General features: G+C 32.5%; 1 protein-coding gene across 1 annotated transcript in view; it reads left to right on the plus strand.

The window, feature by feature from the left end:
- Hmgcr (HMG coenzyme A reductase) overlaps positions 1–20,621 on the plus strand; it is a 184,313-nt gene that overhangs the window by 129,942 nt on the left and 33,750 nt on the right. The window contains 6 exon segments of the mRNA XM_089107011.1: positions 2,570–2,769; positions 6,329–6,520; positions 8,419–8,619; positions 8,622–8,668; positions 16,804–16,981; positions 19,601–19,707. Of these exon segments, the coding sequence (XP_088963137.1) occupies positions 2,570–2,769; positions 6,329–6,520; positions 8,419–8,619; positions 8,622–8,668; positions 16,804–16,981; positions 19,601–19,707 (925 nt within the window).

Raw genomic sequence — 20,621 nt, forward strand, 5'->3', positions numbered from 1 at the left:
CCGTTGGAATTGCCATGCCCAGACGATTAACAAAGAAGAATTACATACAGCTAATGGGAACTAAAATACAAATCAAGTTTTGAGATATTTGAAGAAAATATAGAAAACTAAAGGACATAAATAGAATTTTAGATGTACATAGCATTCGTTTTAAAGAAATCCTTGTTAATATGGTTCCATATTGCTATTCAATTTAAGGAAAAGTGACGATTCAAGTTATACTGTGATATATATATATATATATATATATATATATATATATATATATATATATATATATATATATATATATATATATATATATATATATATATATATATATATATATATATATATATAGTTGAAAAATCAGTTGAAAATAAATAGGAATATTGATTTATATGTTTATTAATTTCGTTGTGCTGCTTCCTGGTATCTTAGAAAGTAGTAATCCAACCACAATATTTCGTATTAGTGAATACATAGATAAAAGCTTAGAAAGAAGGAAAAGTTTATACAATTCAACTTAAAAATTAGTTGAAAATCAGTATATATAAATAGTTGAAAAATAAGATTTTTCATATATAGTTGAAAAATCACCAGTATCTGCGAGGAATGCCCACCTCCGTGATCACGGGTCTGGGCAAGTCCTTAAGCTGAAAACTATGCCATAAATCCTTAGATTCAGTAACGTTGGTTTATGCTTTGTCTAACTTCAGCTTTCGTTGCCTAAATGTTATAGATAACATTATATACCTATATATACCTATATAGTTATAATAATATACCTATAACTTATAGTTATATATATATAGTTATATAACTATATATTAAATATAGTATATAACTATACTATATATTATAACTATAATTATAGTTTTATAATTATAGTTTATATAAATTACGACGAAGACCACACTGTCTTTCCATAATACAAACAACAAAAGGTAAAACAGTGAGGGGTTATTCCAAGACAGTTTTTTTTCTTTTTTTACTGTTTAGTTGACTATTTCGTGTATTTTATCAAAATTTGTTTAAATATATAATCATATTATTTGTTTATAAATGTATTTGTCTATAATATTTATTTGTTTGTAATCCGAGGAAATAGTTTGTAAGAAAACATGTAAAACAAAAGACTATGCTCTATCTGAAATTTTAATAATGTTTTGAAACTGTGCGTTTTAGTTTCCTTCCTATTCGGGTTGTCGTGCCTTTAATTTTTTTTTAATGGAGTGGAGGGGCTCCTTTACCAATCCTAAGGGAAGTTTTGAAATCAAAGTTCTTTGTGAGAATTTTTTTTTGCTTATCTACAACAATGAAAAGAATCTTGAATATGTCACACAAAAAAAAGCAACAGAGGTTTTACTGCGTTCACAAATATTTTGGCGTTACTAATAGCCCATTTATAATCTGATCCCAAACGCCTAACAACGAAACATCCTCTAATTTTGGAAGGCACTGGGGGAGGGGAGGTCATTGGGGAATCTGTCACCCCATTTTTCACTATATAAGCATGATCAAAGTATCTTTATAGATACCATATTACCATTTTACCAATTACCATTATACCATATACCCTGCTACTCGAGGCTTTTCGATTTCCATTGGAATTAATAATATCAGCATGGAGGTGTTTTTATTGGAATAAAACCATTTTCTTTTCTTTTCTTCTTGTTTTTCCGAAAATTATAAGCCTCAAGCTTGACAATCTTCCTCAATAGCCCATAGTAGCCTTTTCTCTTCAGAATAAAACGTCTCAGTTGTAATGTTGGTCAATTCCAAGCAATAAAACATACAATAAAATTTATACATTATATTATATTATATTTTATTATATATTATATTATATATTATATTTTTTATATATTATATTGTTTATATATATTTTTGGCCTTTAAAAAACCCATTATCGACCTTCATTCCTTTAATTTTATCCTTTGAATAGTCTAGCAAAAAGTTTTCCTTAATTATCTCAGAAGTTTGGAAATGTCAGATTTGACCTTTAAGGTAACATCTTTAAATAGCGTTTATTGCAAAAAAAGTGTAGCAGGAATTCTAATAGAGCCGAATTTGGGCATTTGGGCAAAAATTAGCATTTTGGCAAAGAAAAGAAAGGAATGCATGAATAGCATGAATCTTTTTAGATATCATATACCCTCGTTCTCAGGGTATTTCGATTTCCATTGGAATTAATAATATCAGCATGGAGGTGTTTTTATTGGAATAAAACCATTTTCTCCTCTTTTCTTTTTTTTCTTTTCTTTTCGTCTTCCAGTGTTTTGGTCTTTTTAAAATTCAGAATTTATTTTGTTTCTTTGTCCTTATTTCTTCTTAGTTGTATTTTTTGAAGCTGAGCTGCAACTGTACTGAATAAAAAGAAAGCTAAATATGAGCGAGGGGGGGGGTCAGTTCAAGAAAATTCATGGAGTGGAAAAGGTTTTTTTGGTTTTTACAGTGAAAATCCCCCCCCCCCCCCCAATAAAAAATTTAATCAGTATGCGGGCAAAGAGAAGAAAGGAATACATAGGCAACCCTAAGAGTATCTGTGACCTCTATTTTTTAACTGTGTTAAGATGAATTCTTTTAGATATCATATACCCTCGTACGCGGGGTTTTTCGATTTCCATTGGAGATGGAAGTTCGTCTGATTCTGAAAACTCAATTGCCGAAACCGAGGAGAAAGAAACCCAAACTGAGAAAATGGAAATTGTTGACGAAGATTCGGCCTTGAAGCAACCGGACGAGCCGAGGAACATTCTCGAATGTGTTGATCTTCTACGCACAAAGGTTTGTTCTTCATTGCTTTATAATGTATCAACGTTTAATAATTAAATTTGACTTCAGTCAAATTTTTGTTTAAATTTAGCTTTAATTCATTCGTCCAACTACCACGGCGTAGGGACTAAAGAGCGTCACTTTACGTCTTTGACTCCTTTCTGACGCCTTTGTTTTATTTTTATTATATCTTTATAAAAAAAAATACATGGTTTGACTGATAAAAGTAAAGAGTGAAATTGAAACTTCATTGTTCGATTAAGATTTGACCCGGAAGCAATCGGATGAGCTGAATAATATCTTCTTCTATGATTTATTGATCTTCTATGGACAAAGATTGATTCTTCAGCGTTTTTCAATGTATCAGACTTTGAATTGCCAAGGACTGATTTAAGTCCTGATGGACCTAATAGTCCATGATGGACTGATTTAAGGACTGATGCCAAGGACTAGAATGAGAACTGATTTTTTTGAATTAGCTAAATGAAAACTTACACAACCATGCATGTCTTGAAAGAAATTACAAACAATCTTGATTTCAATCTCTAATGAAAAAGAATTTCATTGGCTTTTATACAGCTCTTGGTAGTTGCAGGCACCCAAAAAAGAAGAATAAATTAAAAAAAAAAAAAAAATGGGTAACAAATCAGCAAAAAAATAAGCTGTAAACATATGGCATCAAATAGTTTAAGAAAGTTTAGTTGTCCTTTGAAGGTGTAGTAGTTATCTTTGAAGATCAATAGACTGTTAATGTTTAAATATTTACGGACGAAAAGTATTGTCAAACTTAACTAGTTTTGTTTTCACAGCTCAACTTAATCAGGGCCGAATTGGGGGGAGGGGGCAAGTGCCCCAGGCAGCTAAACAAGCTTAAATTGTAAAATTTTTGGGCAAAAACTGTAATATTTAAAGTATTGATGGTACGGCAGGGGACTGCAAAGTCTACATTTTAGCCCCCCCCCTCCCTCCGCGAAAAAACCTAACTCTGGCTCTGAACGTGGCAGCTGCCATGTATGGTACTGCCTTAAAAAATTAATAATTCTGAGAAAAATCTCAAAAGAAAAAGAAATCAAAAAGAAAAAGAAATCAAAAGAAAAATCTTGGAAAATTGTGTTTTTCAGTTATTAACAGACAAAGTGAATCCAGGGGACAAAAAATATTTTCATTTTGATGTCCTTGGCACTCTATTAGTTAATCCTTAAATTATAATTTTATATAATCCTTTAAGTTTAATTTTAATCCTCGATAAAGTGAAGATAGGAATTTCCTATATTGTTACGCTAAAACAAACAGCTCATTTGATCATTCCAAGGTTCATAGGCTCATAAAACATAGACAAAATATCAGATATATTCTAGAAATTATTGCGTTTTGTAGATACTTATTTTTCTTGTCCAAGCTCGTGCTATAATCTTTGATGGGATAACTGAACATTGTTGAGTCGACTATTACCACCTTTATTGTTTTGTTTTTTTCTAAGTTTGCAGTATTTTATTTCAAAAAGGAGGGGGTACAGAAAAGAAATGCATTTCTTTTGTATTTCTGCAAAAGAAATGCATTTCTTTTAATCCTCGATTGGGTGTGAGTTAACTACGGAATTAATTAACTCGTATATAAGAAAGTCAAATGGAGAAAACAGAATTTTTTCAAAAAGAAATAGGCAACAACAGTGAGTTGGAGGCCAAGCAATGTGACAAGGGCGCCAATAAAAAAATCTTGGGGGGATGTGACAAGGGTGCCAATGATTGACCAAATTGACAAATTTATTTTAAATAGTGAAAACAGAAAAAAGGAAAGAGGGCGCCGGAAAAGATCTTGGGAGCCAGGGGGCCACCGCCCTTTCCCTGGATCCGTCAATGCCATTAAGCAAGAGAAAAACACTGAGTTTTTACATGACGCTTGAGGAGAAAATAAGAATTTTCCTTGACTACCAGTGAGTCAGAGAATATTCCCAACTGTAAGGATAAGGCTCATCTCTAAGAAACGTCAATCACAAGCCCAGATAGTCTGAATTCGCATTTTCGAGTCATTAAACACACAAAAAAAAATACAAGCAGTTATAATAGGGCTAATTATTTATGTATAAGAGGGAAAATATAAGAGTGTGTTAATCTTTTTGGGCAAAGATTGGGTTGTCAGTCTTTTGTTATGTACCTTAATTTAAAACTTTTTAATTTGAGTCAAGGAAGACAGAAAAAAAACATAAAAAAATAAGCACAAATAATAGGGCTATGTGTGTTTTATATAAGGCAAATGTAAAAGGGCATTGATCTTCTTCGGGCAAAAGTAGGTGCGTCATTGTTTTTGCAGTTTGCCTTACTTTAACATTGTTTTGGTTCGAGTCAATAATCACAAAAATTTGCTTTTCATTGTTTTGTAATACACCTGATTTTTTTTTTTTTCGGATCAGTAAGCCCCCCAAAAAAGGAAATAGAATAGGGCTAAGCGTGTTGTATAGTCGGGCAAATATAAAAGTGTGTTGGTCTTCTTCGGGCAAAGGTTTGCTCGTCATTGTTTTTTAGTGTGCTTAACTTTAATACTGTTCTAATCCTAGATAAAGAGAAGATAGGAAATGTCCAATGTTGTAATACTAAAATAAACATAGCTAATTTCGACATTGCAAGTCTTATAAGGTTAATAAATAATATATAAATAATATAGTAAATATTATAAGGTTAATAAATTATATATTCTAGAAATTACGACGTTTTGAAGATGGTCATTTTTTGTGCCAAGTTTATATTATATTATAATATTATATATATAATATATTTCAACATTATATTATATTATAATATTATATATTATAATTATATTATAATACTATATATTATATTATAATTTTTGCAACGTGAACTGAAGATCATTCATTTTTAATTATTATTATTGTTATTTATTTTTCACCTACACTATACAAAATTATCATAGGGGGGAAGTAACACATACAAAAAATAAAAAACAAGATTAAAAAATGGAGAAAAAAAAAACTTACAACGGAAAGAATCTAATAAACGGCGATGCTGAGAAAGACGAACGCAAGCTGTATTTGAGAGCTTTCTGTACAGAACTTCGAGTGTTACAGTAATGTTAGGAATTAGTTGCTTTCTAATAAGAACCCGTTTTTTTGTCAAAGGCGGAAGAAAAAACACAAATTTGTAAAGTCTAAAATAATTAATTCGGATTCTTTTTAATTCCTTTTTTTGTATTTTTTTTATTAATATTATAATATATTCTTAATTCTTATATATTATGTACATATATATATATATATTCTTCGTCCTTAATATATTCTTAATTCTTATATGTATCTTTTTTTTTATCTAACTCTGGTTTTAGGAGTTATTGGCTATTTTGTTTTTTACTATGGAACGTGATAGTCTCTTACTAGGTTGCTAGCTACCGCTGCAACCCGAATATATGAAGAATATAATTTTGCCCTTATTGCCCCTGGAGGCATAGGAAGATCTAAGGTTTAAGATAAGCTAATGTAGTTAATTCAATATTTTTTTTGGCAAGTCTTATTTTTAGGGGGGGGGGTGAGATTATTTTTAATGGTGTTTTTTCTTTTCAGGGATCAAAATACTTATCAGACTCTGAGATATTATCTTTAGTCAAAAGCAAACATATTCCTGGATATCAACTTGAAAAAGCCCTAGATGACATGGAGAGAGGAGTCAAAATCAGACGTGCAATATTGAGTGAGACTTTACCTTTGAAAACTGCCCTAGATTCTCTACCATTTACTCAATATGATTATTCCAAGGTAAGTTGATGTTTTTATGTCTGTACTAAGCATGGCTATGGAGAACAAATTGCTTTGAAAAAAACAAAGATGTGGGACTATATTTAATATTATCCTTTATTGATTTAATAATATGAAATATTCTGAATTTAAATGATTTCATTTAAAATTTCATATTGCATGTAATTAATCTTGATTAAATTAATCTAAATTGTTTATTTTGAGTTTAATCAATATTAGCTTAATTTGTTTTAATTAACTTAATTAATTACCAAATTGAGATTAAGTTGGGATAAATTTAATATTAATATTTTATTAAAATTAAATCTAATTAGCGTTAAATATTCTAAATTAATATAAATTTTAAATAAACTAACAAGTAAACATGTAACTGGATATCAACTGGATATCATTCTCTACCTGTTCTCTACCTATTCTCTACATTTTACTCAGTATGATTATCCCAAGATAAATTAATGTTTTGAAATCCGTACTAAGTATGGCTGTGGAGAATAAGTTGCATTGGGGAAAAATAAAGAATTGGGTTTTGATATTTAACCTTAAGCCTGTCATTGATTTAATTAATTATAAATATTCGTCTCTTATTGCGCTTTTTAATCCGTTACTATTATTTCTTTAACGCGCTTGTGCAGTTGACGTCTCTAGTCCTAGTTGGATTTTCGGTTGGGTTTGATAATTATGTTTAGAAATTTGTACTGGCCGGATTTTCGGACGGATCACGCCGGATTGGCTGGATCGCGGATGGTCTTTTTTTCACTTTTCCGGCCATAGAGAGCCTTGTAGGGAGTTGTTTGATGTTTTTGCTGATCTTATTGTGTGTTTTTTCCTTTCTTTCTCCCTGTATTCCCGGCCATAGAGCCTTGCGGGGGGGGGGGGGGTATTGGGGGCTGATTGTTTCTGTTTACTTTTAATATTGTATGTATTTTTGTTTTGCGTTTCTTTTGTTGGAATAAATCCATATTATTTTTATGCTCTTATCCTTCTCTCAATTCTTCTCTTAAACATTCTTTTCTTAGTCCAATCTTTTAAAAATTAAGTTATGATTAACTTATTCATTATGAACTTAACTGTTGTAGCAGCCATTTATCTTATAAAGCCTGAAAAGAAGCAAACAGAGTTAATAACGTCATGTTTAATAGTTGGCTGGGAAATATAAATATAACTATAGAAGAAATCAAGCCAATCAGGAATCGTAGTTACAGTATTATAAAAGAATAAAGGGAAAAATTAAAAAAAGCTGTTTCAAGGAAAATTAATAAATCATTGAATGAATAAAAAAGAAGAAATTCGGGTATTTTGATGTCGATTGAACTAGAATAAATCCATAAACATTAGAGATTAAAACGTAATGAAGATGAAAAGAAGAAAGTAAAGAAAGAATGGATTTAAGTGTAGGTGTGGAGAGGTCTCCCAACTTTTGCATGCTTCACTTTTTCTCTAATACCGTGAGTGTCCTGATAATGAGTTTAAAACTTTCTGTTCATTTTTGTTATTAAAAAAAAACTTTATTTCATGAAAAATAAACTGTATTTTCTTTACTAAAAATAGAATATGGCTTGGGTAGTTTTAATTTTGTATTAAAAACAAGAAAAAAGTAATATAATTAGTAGCCGAAGGAGGGTAATGTCAGCCAGTGGACAATAAAGAAGCGAAAAGGGCAAAAGCAGATATTTCGCCAAGGACCAAGCTGTTGCCGTCTTCCGGTTGCCAAGACGGTTGCAAAGCCTTCTTCAGTGAAAAAAAAAAAAATAACCTATTGAAGTAAACTCAAACATAGCAGATGAGACACTGAATAAAAAAAAAACAGAAAACCAAGCCAGAATAATTAAAGATTTCATTAAAGAGCTTTCAAATAACATTTTACTTGTTTAATTAATTGATTTTTTTTTATTCAAAAGGTTCTTGGTGCATGTTGTGAAAATGTGATAGGCTATGTACCCATCCCGGTTGGAGTTGCTGGACCCATGTTACTTGATGGCAAAACTGTAAGCATTCCAATGGCTACTACAGAAGGCTGCCTCGTTGCCAGCACTAACAGAGGCTGTCGTGCACTATTAGCGGGAGGAGGTGTTAGGAGCAGTGTTGAAAAAGATGGCATGTCCAGTCCAGAGGCCCGACTGTCAGGATGCCAAATATACAAAAAGCATCGTGAGTAATATTCTTTCCATTGGATTTTGGTGTTGATGCTTCAATATTCCCCTAAACGACTGCATAAAAAAAGCGTTCTTTGCCCCCTGGATCCATCTAATGTCTACTCAAAGTAAAAAATTCCATTTTTTTAATATTTTTCCTTTGGTTATTTCAAAATTAGGAAGTTTTTAGGGCAGTGCCACATTTTAGTCAGTGCTACCAAGGCTATACCCAGAGATTTTTTTTTCGGTTGGTATTTTACAAAAGGATTTTTTTCGGGGGGGGGGGGCTTTAAACACACAAAAAACTCAAAAAATGCATAAAAAATTTGTTTATATGCATTTTTGTTACGTTTTTACGAGTCAGACACACTTTTCAAGGGGGTTCAAACTCCCTCACGCCCCCCGGGATACGGCCTTGAGTAATACTACCTTGAACTGTGAAATTAAATTAACAAAACTGCTTTAAATTTGGCAACGCTTTTTATCAGTAAAAAATTCAAATATTAAGAATGTGTTGATTCTTAAAGTATGAAAACATACACTATCTCGTTCTCTGTCCAAGCCCAGGCAATAATTTCGGTCTTTTCACGACCTATGAGACACCTACAGCATCATAGAAAAGCTACTTCTTCTGAAGTTGTTTAGTGCCATATGTTTTTAGTTTTTTTGTGCTGCGTAAACTGCGTACATCCTTATAAAGATGCTTCTCATTGAAAAATGAACTCCGGATCTCTTATAATTTTTAGTTTATATTACCATTGTCATCATTTTGTTTATAATCCGTCTAAAAAAAACTGGGCTGGGCCCAGAAAAGACAGAGTAAAAAAAAGAAAAGACAACTACAGCATCAAAGGAAAGCTATATCTTCTCAAGTTGCCTAGTACCGTATGTTTTTTTGTGGATTTTTTACTCGCGTTCTTTTTTTTTAATTTGGCGCTCGCTGCTACCAAAACTGCTTAAATTTTTATAAATATTCTTCTTATTAAAAGCTGAATTCCAGATCTTTTATAATTTTAATTTATATCATCATTGTCATCACTTTATTTATAACCCGTCATAAAAAAGGGCAGGACCTAGAAAAGACAGAGTAAAAATGAAGAAAAAAAAGAAACAATAGAAAGAAAAACATACTTTGACAACTACGAACAAAGGACAAATAGAAACGACCTAAGATGGTAAGGCTCCTGGCATTCATTAGAAAAATTACGAGTGTGCTTCTCAATAAAACTAGATGGGTTTACCAATCGATACTTTTTACTTTCTCTTACCACAGATAAAAAAATACCAAGCGTGGGCAAGATGAAGTTAATCACTTCATTCCGCTTTCTCTCACTATCATCACTGGTGACATGACTTTCACATTGCTATCAATTGGGAGGGAGGGGGCATCGTCCCAAGATATTTTAATTTAAAAGGGCGTTTTTGGTATTTTCGATTGAAAAAATTCCCCCTCCCAGGATATTTTAATTGAAAAAGGCTGAAAAATGCCCCCTCCCCCTCTATATTTTTGCCCCTACTCTCGCTCCATGTATTTCTGAGAATTGACGCCATTGATCTCTCACTGCTAATTTCAAAGTAAAATATAAAATATAAAGTAAAATATAAAAGGAGAAAAATGAAGAAGAAAGTCTTTAGAAGAACAAACACAATTTAACGAGAGATAAGTATAGAAAACTCGCATCTGAACAAAACTGCTATGGCAAAAAAAAACAATATGCCGATAGAAAAACCTGAAGAAACTCATCCCTATCACGAACCATACATTACACGCCAAATTCAATGATTTAAAAATGAGTGAATGAGACATGTGAAAAAATAGATATTTTTGCTTGAGCTTTATTGCTTATTTTGAAAGGCTAGTTTTTCTTTCAGATTTTTTTTAGCATTGAAAATGGCTTGGTGATGGTCTATGTTGAAATATCGCCTTTGTTTCTGATTTCTCGTTCACTTGTTGAAAATTATCCCCCTTGCTGTTTGTCGTTTTGTTTATTTTTGCAGTTTTTTTTGTTTATTTTTGTTTAAATTTCGTAGTTCGTTTCACTTATCTATCTATCATATCTAGCAATTGTTGTCTTCGAACCTACTTAATCCAAGTATAAAACTTGTTTTTATCTTGATATATAAAAATTTCTTCCCCCATTCCTATAAGCTTATCAAAGAATCTCAAGCCGTCTCCTTTTTATATACTATTGACTTAATATTTGTTCCTTTTCCGCATAATTTCTAAGGACAGAACATTTATTCCACTCTTCTAATAGAGTGTAAGCTGGTTTGTAATCCCCATGTTCTAAATGTGGAGAAACGCTTAAATCTGACTATTACCATGGGACATGGCCAGACTTCACTCTGAGAGGGATTAGCGAAAGTGGAGGCGTCCCGGACAAGTTCTTAGTCCCTATTTTCAGAGCCGGAAGCATTAGAAGTCAATAGTTTAGATGCTGTAGATTCTTGCATATCTCTGTATCGTGTTTGGGCTTCAAATTTGAAAAAGCTTTTAATAGCTTTTTCTCTCAATTTGAAAGTTTGAAGTTTTTTTGCGAAATGTTAGCATTTTCATTTTTTCTAAGAAAATATATTAAGAATATATCTATAAGATGTAGTAGTGATTTATGAGTAGTCTCATGTTATAAATGCGGAAAAATGCTTAAATCTTTCTGTTGCCATGGGACATGACCAGGCTTCACTCTAAGTGGGGTTAATGGAAGTGGAGTCACCCTGGACAAGTTCTTAGTCCCTCAGAGCCGGAAGGGAGTAAATAGTTGAGATGCTGTATTTTCGTGCATGTCACTGTTTCATATTTCTGCTTCAAATTTGAAAAAGTTTCCAGTAGCTTTTCTCCAGTAAGACGTAGAACTACAGGAGAAACATAAGTATTTACCCAAGGACAATTGTATCTAAAATAACATGAGGTGGGATGTTAAACCGATACGTCGATTTCCGTATTTTTCATAGATGAAATGCACTTCTTGAATGCACTTCTTGAAGTGAAACTGAAACTTCTTGAATGAAACTTGACATTGAAATGAACCACTGTCGACCAAAGGGGGTCAGAGGCGGGTCGTAATCAAAGAAGGAGAAAAGACGAAAAACAAGAAGTTATATGGAAGGAGGGACGTGCAATGTGTCTTTGGGTGTGAGGGGGTCGTGGGATATATAGTATTGTGCCTCATTTAATGAACTCTCCTCCCATAGTGTTATATGAAACATGTTAAAATGTGTTCAATCAATTATGAATATCTAATTATTTGTCTTTGAAATGCTTTATTCTCATTTTTATTATTACAATTTTCAGTCTCTGATTTTTTTCGAATCCAATAAATACCGTAAAATATTTCTAATATGGATCACAGTATTTATTCGATAGGGATAAAAAAAAAGGAAAAAAAATATGATATCTCAGATTCATCTCCGGTATCAGTTTTATCTACAGAGAAAGTTAGTCAAACAAAAATTTCCCATGATTTAAGTATCTAATTATTGATGTTAAGTTTTAACCAAATCCAATGGAATCTTTTTTCTTGTAAGTTCGTGCACAAGACACTTCTGCTTGTTATTGAATTGCATGATATCTGTCAATCAAAGGAACTTGATATGGTATCCAGTATCAAGAAAAAGTTGACTATGGTTTTATGGGTTTTATTCTTCTTTTCACGAAAATATGACTTTTCTTTCCGTATTGTTTTATACCAAGTAAGCATGTTTCAGAAAGCAAAACTGATTCAGTTTGATTCAGTTTATTTAAGACAGACAGGGGAGAGTCAGAATTCTATTTCTGGGAGCGATTTCAACTTTCAGTTTGTCGTTTATAAATCAAACTGGTGGACTGTGAATAAAACGTTAAGAGCCATGGCTAATTGGAGAAAAAGCCAAGACAAGCAGTCTGAGTGAGAGGCAGTACTGGCATAAGCCTTTTTTAAATTTTATAAAAATGATGTCATTTCAGTTGTTGATAGATAGTTTATTATCCATCCATCCATCCTGGGCTGAACTAAGGAAGATAGCCGAGAAAATTGGAGATGTTTGAATTCTTACAAACAAGTTTTCTTCAATTTTCCGCCCTGATCCTATATTTCGTTTTCTTCTCGATTTTCTAAAATTTGATGCCCTCAAAATTAAAAATTAAGATGCCCTCAAAAAAATTAAGAATGCAAAGCTTCATGAGAACTTGTCTAAGTCATTTAACTCTTTCATTGCTCAGATGTTGTATTTGATTGTCTAGGGATTGTTTGACACATGTAATAATTTGGTTTCTTCAGTTTCCTCCAATTTTTCGCTGATTTTTGACTTCCAGAATTTTTTTAGTCGATTTTTCTCCATGATCTCATATTTTGTTTTCTTTTCGATTATATAACATTTGACACCTTCTAAATTAAAGATACTAGGCTCAATAAAGTCATGTCTACATTACTTCAGACATTCTTTCATTACTCGTATAACAATTCGATTGCGTTTTTATTATTTAGCTGTTGTTTGACATATGTAATATTTTGTTGTCTTCCATTTGGTTTCTTTGATTTTCTCTGTTTTTTGTCGCTTTTTGACTTCTATTGTCGTTTTTTCAAGTTTCTTCCATGATTTTATACTTTTTCATCTCCTCGATTTTGTAAGATTTGGGACCCTAAAAATTAAAGATACTAATCTCAAAAAAGCCATGTCTACATTACTTACGACACTCTTTCATTACTCATGTATTAATTCGACTGCGTTTTTATTATTTAGCGGTTGTTTGACATGTGTAATATTTTGTTTTCTTCCATTTGGTTTCTTTAGTTTTCTCTGTTTTTTTTGTCGCTTTTTGACTTCTATTGTCGTTTTTTCAAGTTTCTTACATGATTTTATACTTTTTTTCTTCTCGATTTTGTCTTAGTCATTTAAGATACTCTTTCATTGCTTATATTGGACTACTTTTTTATCTCCGAAATTCAATTTTAAGCCTTTTCTATGCTCTGTTTTCTTCTTGACTTCCCAGTGTTTGAGACCAACAAAATTAAGGATACTAAGCTTAGTAAGAACATATCTAACTCATTTGAGACACTCCTTCATGTCTAACATATTATTTGGGACTACGTACAAATGACTCAAAGGCCCACTAACTTGTGTACTTATAGCAAGTTATATAAAATTTGAGACCTTTATGACTAAGAATATTAACTTCACCGAGTACCTCGGTAAAGGACCTCAGGGACCTCCAAGTCATCTAAAATACTCTTTTGTATTACACATTGGGGGGCTCAAATGGCGTTATACTTATAGCGTTATTACGAAACGTGTTATGTAACATAAACGTTACAGGAGTGCGGAAGACTGAAAACATGTATTTCTTTTAGTGTTGTTTAGTGTAATTAAGTTTTGTTAGTAACACACTTAAGTGTTAACGTTATTATGTATTAGTTTTCTCTTCTTTAACGTTATTAAGGCCCTGTTGTTAGTAGAAATGCGATTTTTTAAAGTTACTTTTGTTATAATCATTTTGTTTCTCTTATAATGAGATAAAACTAATGCCTAAAAATCTGATAAAAGTGTAAATTTAATTTAGTATATTTAATTATTTTATTTAGTTTAACAATATCTAATTTATTTTTTTTAAATTAATATATTTATCTAATATAAATTCCTTTAACAATTATATTTATTTTAATGCTATTTTAAATCTAATTTATTCAATACTAATTATTTAATTTAATATTCTAATTTAATTTCTTAATTTGTTTAGTTTAATTGAATCTATGCGTCGAAAAAATCACACGATGCCAGCTGAGTTACTCTCGCTGGCACAGACTGGGACTGAGCTTTTTTTTTAAATTTATATATGGTTGGGTCTTTGGTTATAAACTAACTTTCTTGAAATCATCCTCAAATAATTCCTCTTAAAAGAATCCATCCTAAGAGTGAAATTATTTTTAAACCCATTTTGTTTCTCTTACAGCGAGATAAAACTCGCCTAAAAATTTGCTGGAAGTATTTTATTTTTATTCTGATCCCTCTGTATCCTAGTCTTAATTTTTCTGGATTCCTCAACTGCTTTTAAGAAGAGTCATCAAGGTTCAGCAGGCCCTATTATTTACAACATCTCTTAAGAATGTTTTTATGCGATTACAGGCTTTTATATCCTTAGTAAAAAAGTATATGTTCAGTTATTTCAGTTTAAAAGCTTTTAAGATCAGATAGTAAGAATAAGAACTTGTAATATTTCTGTAAAATATCGAATGCACTAGAATTTTTTGCTAAGAAACCGTGGTACCATTCGGGGCTGGATTTAAAGCTTGGACGTATCTAGGCCCCAGCGTTTTTGCCACTCTGTTTTGCGAGATTTTCGTGGAAATCCCCGAAAATTCAGGGATAGTGGAAAGACTGAGCAGAACGCAACTGATGAGCCAAAAGTAATGAAAGGGAGAGGTGATACCGTATCCTCAGCTGCCATTCTTGGGAGACATCTGACAGTTTACAAGTGGCCACGGAATTCCTGTATTGTTTTAAAATCACTTTTCTGCGAATAGGCAGCGCCAAAGCGGAGTGGACCTGGCACTTTGACGATAAATCACATCACTCAAGTTATTGTTAAGAAAAAAAAATCACTCACTGATAATTTATTGTGCCCCTCTGGCATTGTGCGCCCCTAGGTCCGGGCCTAGTGGGCCAATTGGTAAATCCTGGCCTGGGTACCATTGTGCCTAACAGAAAGTTCTTAGAGGGTGGTTTGGGACAGAATGAGTTGAAATGAACCTATTGTGAAATATGTACATGATTTTGCTGGGCTCCTTGATATATTGACTTATTTCAAGTACCTGCTTTATTTTGAATCAGCATGTAATGGAGATTCTTTTGATGCATATACTGTTTCAATTTTATGTTTTGTATTTTGGATTGGGTTACTCTTTACCTACAATTCACAACGAACTGGTTTTGTTACTGGCTGTTGGTTTCTTTATTTTCTTTATTCCTTACTCTGCATCTATTTCAATCTCTCTTTGGTCACTGGAACACAAAAGCGATTAATGTTGTTGCTTATCTTCTTCTCATTTGAACCATTTAATAACCAAAAAGTGAATTCTTTTAGGTTTTTTTCCTATTTCATTGGAATATGAATCCTTCCTTGAGTCTTTAATCTTTTCCTAGCTATGGATAAGTTCCATATTTTGGTAATGTAATACCTACTATACTATTAACAACTCATTGCAGCACCAAGCCGCCTGAGGCTGACACAGCTACGCACGCTATTTCTCCATCCCAATCTGTTCAAAGCTTCCCTCTTTACACCCTCCCACGTAGTTCTAGTTTTCCTCGAATGCTTCAATGCGACCTTTTCCTATTCCAGTCGGGGACGACCTGCTTCTTTTCGTTTGGCCCCGAGGTTTTGCTGAAAAGGGCGATCTTTAGGCAATCTGTCATCATTCATCCGCAGAGCGTGTCCTAGTCAGCCTACCGTAAATAGCCATACCTGCTATACATTCCTAATATTCGGGATTCTGGGTTTCTAGATGAGTCAGTTAATCATTGGACCCTTTACATTTAATTGCGTGGGGTTTCATGAAACAGAATGAGCTATCATGAAACTGTTGTGAGAGGTGTATATGCTGTCGCTGGGCTCCTTGAGTCAATCAATCAATCAATTTATTAATACTTAAAAAAAACAATGATTTAATTATTTGAATAATCTGCCAGGATATACAATCTGTGAACCACTTATAGGCAATGCGTAAGTCATTAGGGTAGTAGTTGAAACCTGTAATATTTGGATATCAAAATGGATTTCCATGCAAACTTTCGAAAATTGAGGTGGATATCGAAGTATTTTTTTCCAAGGGAGAGGGGAGGGGTCTTGACCCCCTGAAAATGTGTATGTTTTGGGCCCTAACATCTGGATTAGCAAATATAACAGTTTGTTACTAATCGAATATTCTGTAAAGCTTGTTAAATTGGGACTTGAAACCTTTGAAAGTTAGATACGGGTATTTGTGTAGGTATATGCAAGCGGGATTTTAAGCTGGATCAGAGTACTTTTTGGGGGCCATGGGGCACTAAGGCTTCAGAAAAGGCTTTTGGAAAGTCTTGACTGTCCTTCTGTAATAATTACTCCACTGCTCCTACCCTCCTCTCGCAGTCGTGCAAATCCGTGTGTTATTTTTCTATTATTGTTTTTCTCTCTTTTAGGAGCTTGCTTCACTGGATTAGGGACAGGGACAACTTTGAACTATTAAAATCTTGTTTTGACTCCACATCCCGTTTTGGACGACTCCAAGAGGTTACTGGACGGCTTGCCGGACGATACGTCTTCCTTCGTTTTGTCGCCAAAACTGGCGATGCAATGGGCATGAATATGGTATCCAAGGTAGGTTTTCTTTTTGTTGTTGTGGTTTTTCTTTTTTTTGTGAAAATCTCACAATCAGAATTGTTGTTTAAGATAGGATTATTGAGCCTTTTCCCTTTATGCTATCAAAACGAGTCATTCATATGCCAAATCATTTCAGTTCACAGATTAAACAGTGTGGAAGCTCCAAAAAGAACGTATGTTAGTATATTTGAATTTATTGTATCTACCATCTCTTGGGAAAATTTCTCTATGATTTCCCGGTTATTATTTATATGTTATTCCCGGTTATTATTTATATGGTGATTAGGTTATTATATATTTTAGTATGGGGAGCATGCAAGAGGACCGAAGCGGGCCATTCAGTTGGAATGGACCATTTCAGTTGTAACGTTCGATCTATAGCGTACCGTTGCGCTATTAAGCTGCACCATTCGTACTGGCAGTGTACTTCATTGCCGCCATAGCCCCATAGTGCGAAACTAGCCCTCCGGAAAAAAAAGGATAGTAGATAGTTGGAACTTATAAATATTTTTCTTATAGGCCTACGGGTAAAGATTTCTGCAGGAATCCCTATAAAAGTTATGTAAAATTAAAACTTGATTGTTAGTTTGAACAATCTACCTATACATTCAAGTTGAATGTAGCAGTCAGGTTCATTTAAAAAAAAAAGAGAAAAAAACTGCTTGTTTCTGCAATTGACGTAACTTTATTTGGGTTTTTATCTTCTTTTCTTTATTTTTAAATGCTCAGTTTATTCTAAAATTGAACACCTTTATTGTCCTTGTTTTGTAAATTAAGTAAAAGTAAAATTAAGTAAAAATTAAGTAAAAGTGACTTATATGTGAAGTATAAGGAATCGTGGGGCTATTCAGAATATTTTGAGAATTCCAGAGAGGGGTGGTCTTGAAGTACGTTTCGTGTGTATATGTGCCATATTAGCTCCAAATACCCTGCCTCTGCACCACAATTCTGACTTTTAAACGACTTTTAAAAGCAGGTGGTTAAAATTCCTACAGAATGTGATTATTGCTGTCATCTAGCAATGACTAGTGAACACAATAGAAACCCAGTTTTTTTTTTAATCATACTTTGTCATACTTTGTTTTATTTCATTAGCATTAACGAAACTTCACTTATCGCGTGTTTACTGGATTCTTAACAAGTACCGTGAGGTGTTGAGGAAGGGGCAATTCCCTTCATACACGTAGTAATTTATGTTTGTTTTAAGTTTTAATGTTGCTCCTTACTTTCAGTTGGAAAAACTTGTTTTTCAATAGGTGACAGTGACCTTGCTCTTCAAAATGACTATTTAGTTTTCAGGTAACTTTCTACTCTTGAAGTCTGAAAAGTGACAAAAATATACTTGAAGTATCCCATCTCGAATCTCTGCTAAAACTATGAAAAAAAAGAAAAGAATGTTTTCAAGCAAAGCTGAATGTATCGTTGGAAAAGTTTAGCGTTCGGTTTCACTTTTTGAAAATAAGACAAAAGAAAAAATGCTAATTTTTACCACAATCGACGTTACTAACTTGCCCTGTTTCCCTTTTTTATCCTGAAAGATCCAATTTAAGCCAAAATTGGGTATGTCTGGAAAACTATGTAAAAGTAACCCGTAAAAGCAGAGTTGCCAACAGGTGGCAAGGATAAGATTTTCAATAACAACTATTTAGTTTCTAGGTAACTTTTCTATTTGAAGGCTGGAAAATGACAAAAACATATCCGAAGTGTCCCATTTAGTGTCCCCGAAGTGTCCCATTTGGAAACCCTGTAAAAGTTATAAAAAAAGAAAAAAAACATATTTTCGTTTCTTTTTTGAACAAAGTTGACAAAGTATAAAAGCTATGAAGCGTTGCCATTTTTAATAAGTACAAGACTGTGCTAATAAATATCAGTGTATTATATATATTACCTGTATTAGGATGTATAATCCGTATTAGAACCTTAAAAAGTATTGCTACTGCTCATTAAAGATTCTAAATAGCAAATGTGTAAAAATTTCACCTAAAAAGTTCAATTTAGAAATCCTGTAAAAGTTAAAAAAAAAAAATGGTTCATCTTTCCTTTTTAAACAACGTCGAATTTATAGGTGGAAAACTTGGAATGGCTGTTTTTAAACAATCTGTATTAGAATGTATTAGTATTGTATTAGATATATTATCCGTATGAAACGTAAAATTTGTACTAGAGCGTATAATCCACATTAAAATCTTGAAAAGAATTGCTATTGCTCATTGAAGATTCTAAATGACAAAAAGTGTCAAAAATTCACCTAAAAAGTTCAATATGGAAACCTTGTAAAAGTAAAAAAAATAATAATAATTCCTCTTTCCCTTTTGAACAACGTTGAATGTATAAATGGAAATACTTGGAATGCCTGTATTTTAACAATCCGTATTAGAATGTATTAGTGTCGTATTATATGCATTATCCGTGTGAAACGTAAAATTTGTATTTGAACGTATAATCCACATCAGAGTCTTGAAAAGAACTGCAGTTGCTCATCAGAAATTCTAAATTCATAAAAATTGTATAAATTAAAAATTCATAAAAAATCTAAAATCCTAAGTATTAGAGTTTTTTGGCCAAATAAAATGAAGTCTTTATTAGACACAAGACTTTGAAATATGTATGTTATAGGGCACTGAAATGGCTTTGCAAAAACTTCAAGAGATATATCCGGAAATGGAAATAATTAGTCTGAGTGGAAATGTTTGTACCGACAAAAAACCATCAGCAATTAACTGGTAAGTCTTTTTATTTCTGCCTTCTTCTTTTTATGCCTCTTCGAAATGAAGATCGAAACTAATTTTTAATTTACTTAAATACTTATGTGCTTATATATTAATTTAAATTTGTATTAAAATTGGTATGAAAAATATTTTAATTACAAATAAGGAATAAGACGAGGTATATAAAAGTAGGACCGACCGTCTTCTGAACACATCTTAAGCACCTTTCACACAAGGAGTGTAATTTGCTATGGGGCAGGGGGGCAACTGCCTAAACCCCCCCGTTTGCCCCCCACCCTCACAACTGAAATTATTTTAATATGTTAATTACAAAGTTAATTTGAATTAAATGAATTACTAATAAGGTTGTTTGTGTTTTTGAGACTATATCAACATTGTTCCTAATAAAGAATTTTATTCAAATAGTTAATCTACAATATAATCAAATATTAATCTAAAGAAACCAAGTATATTATATATAAAAAATGTGACAACTTAAGAAATTGTCACCGCAAACTAATCTCCCTGTTCCTCTGTTTTGGAGACAATGCTAACTGGAATCACTTGACCTTGAAGGAACCAGCTTTAAAGGAATTCTAAGAGGTCCAACTTGATTTTCCTGGAAGTAAATTGTTTTGCAAGATTTGATTCAATTCAACTAGGGCTAATTTGATTGAATTGGGCCACACCAGTTGAATTCTAGGGCTGTAAAGATGAAAGTTTAAGAAGGTTAAATGGAAAGTTAAAATGGGTAGTTGGACTGAATTCTAGGGCTACACCAGTTGAACTCCAGGGTTATAAATAGAGCCAGGGCTACATAGGGCCATAGACTATTTTAAAAATAGGGCTACAATAAAAGAAAGGTTAAGATGGATAGGTCCCGGTTTACAGATAATGATGATAGATTGCTAAAAATCGCGATTTTGACA

Source organism: Artemia sp. Qi Xiang Cuo, chromosome 21, assembly GCF_049724085.1.
Source record: "Artemia sp. Qi Xiang Cuo chromosome 21, ASM4972408v1, whole genome shotgun sequence".
Classification (NCBI taxonomy): Eukaryota; Metazoa; Arthropoda; class Branchiopoda; order Anostraca; family Artemiidae; genus Artemia; species Artemia sp. Qi Xiang Cuo.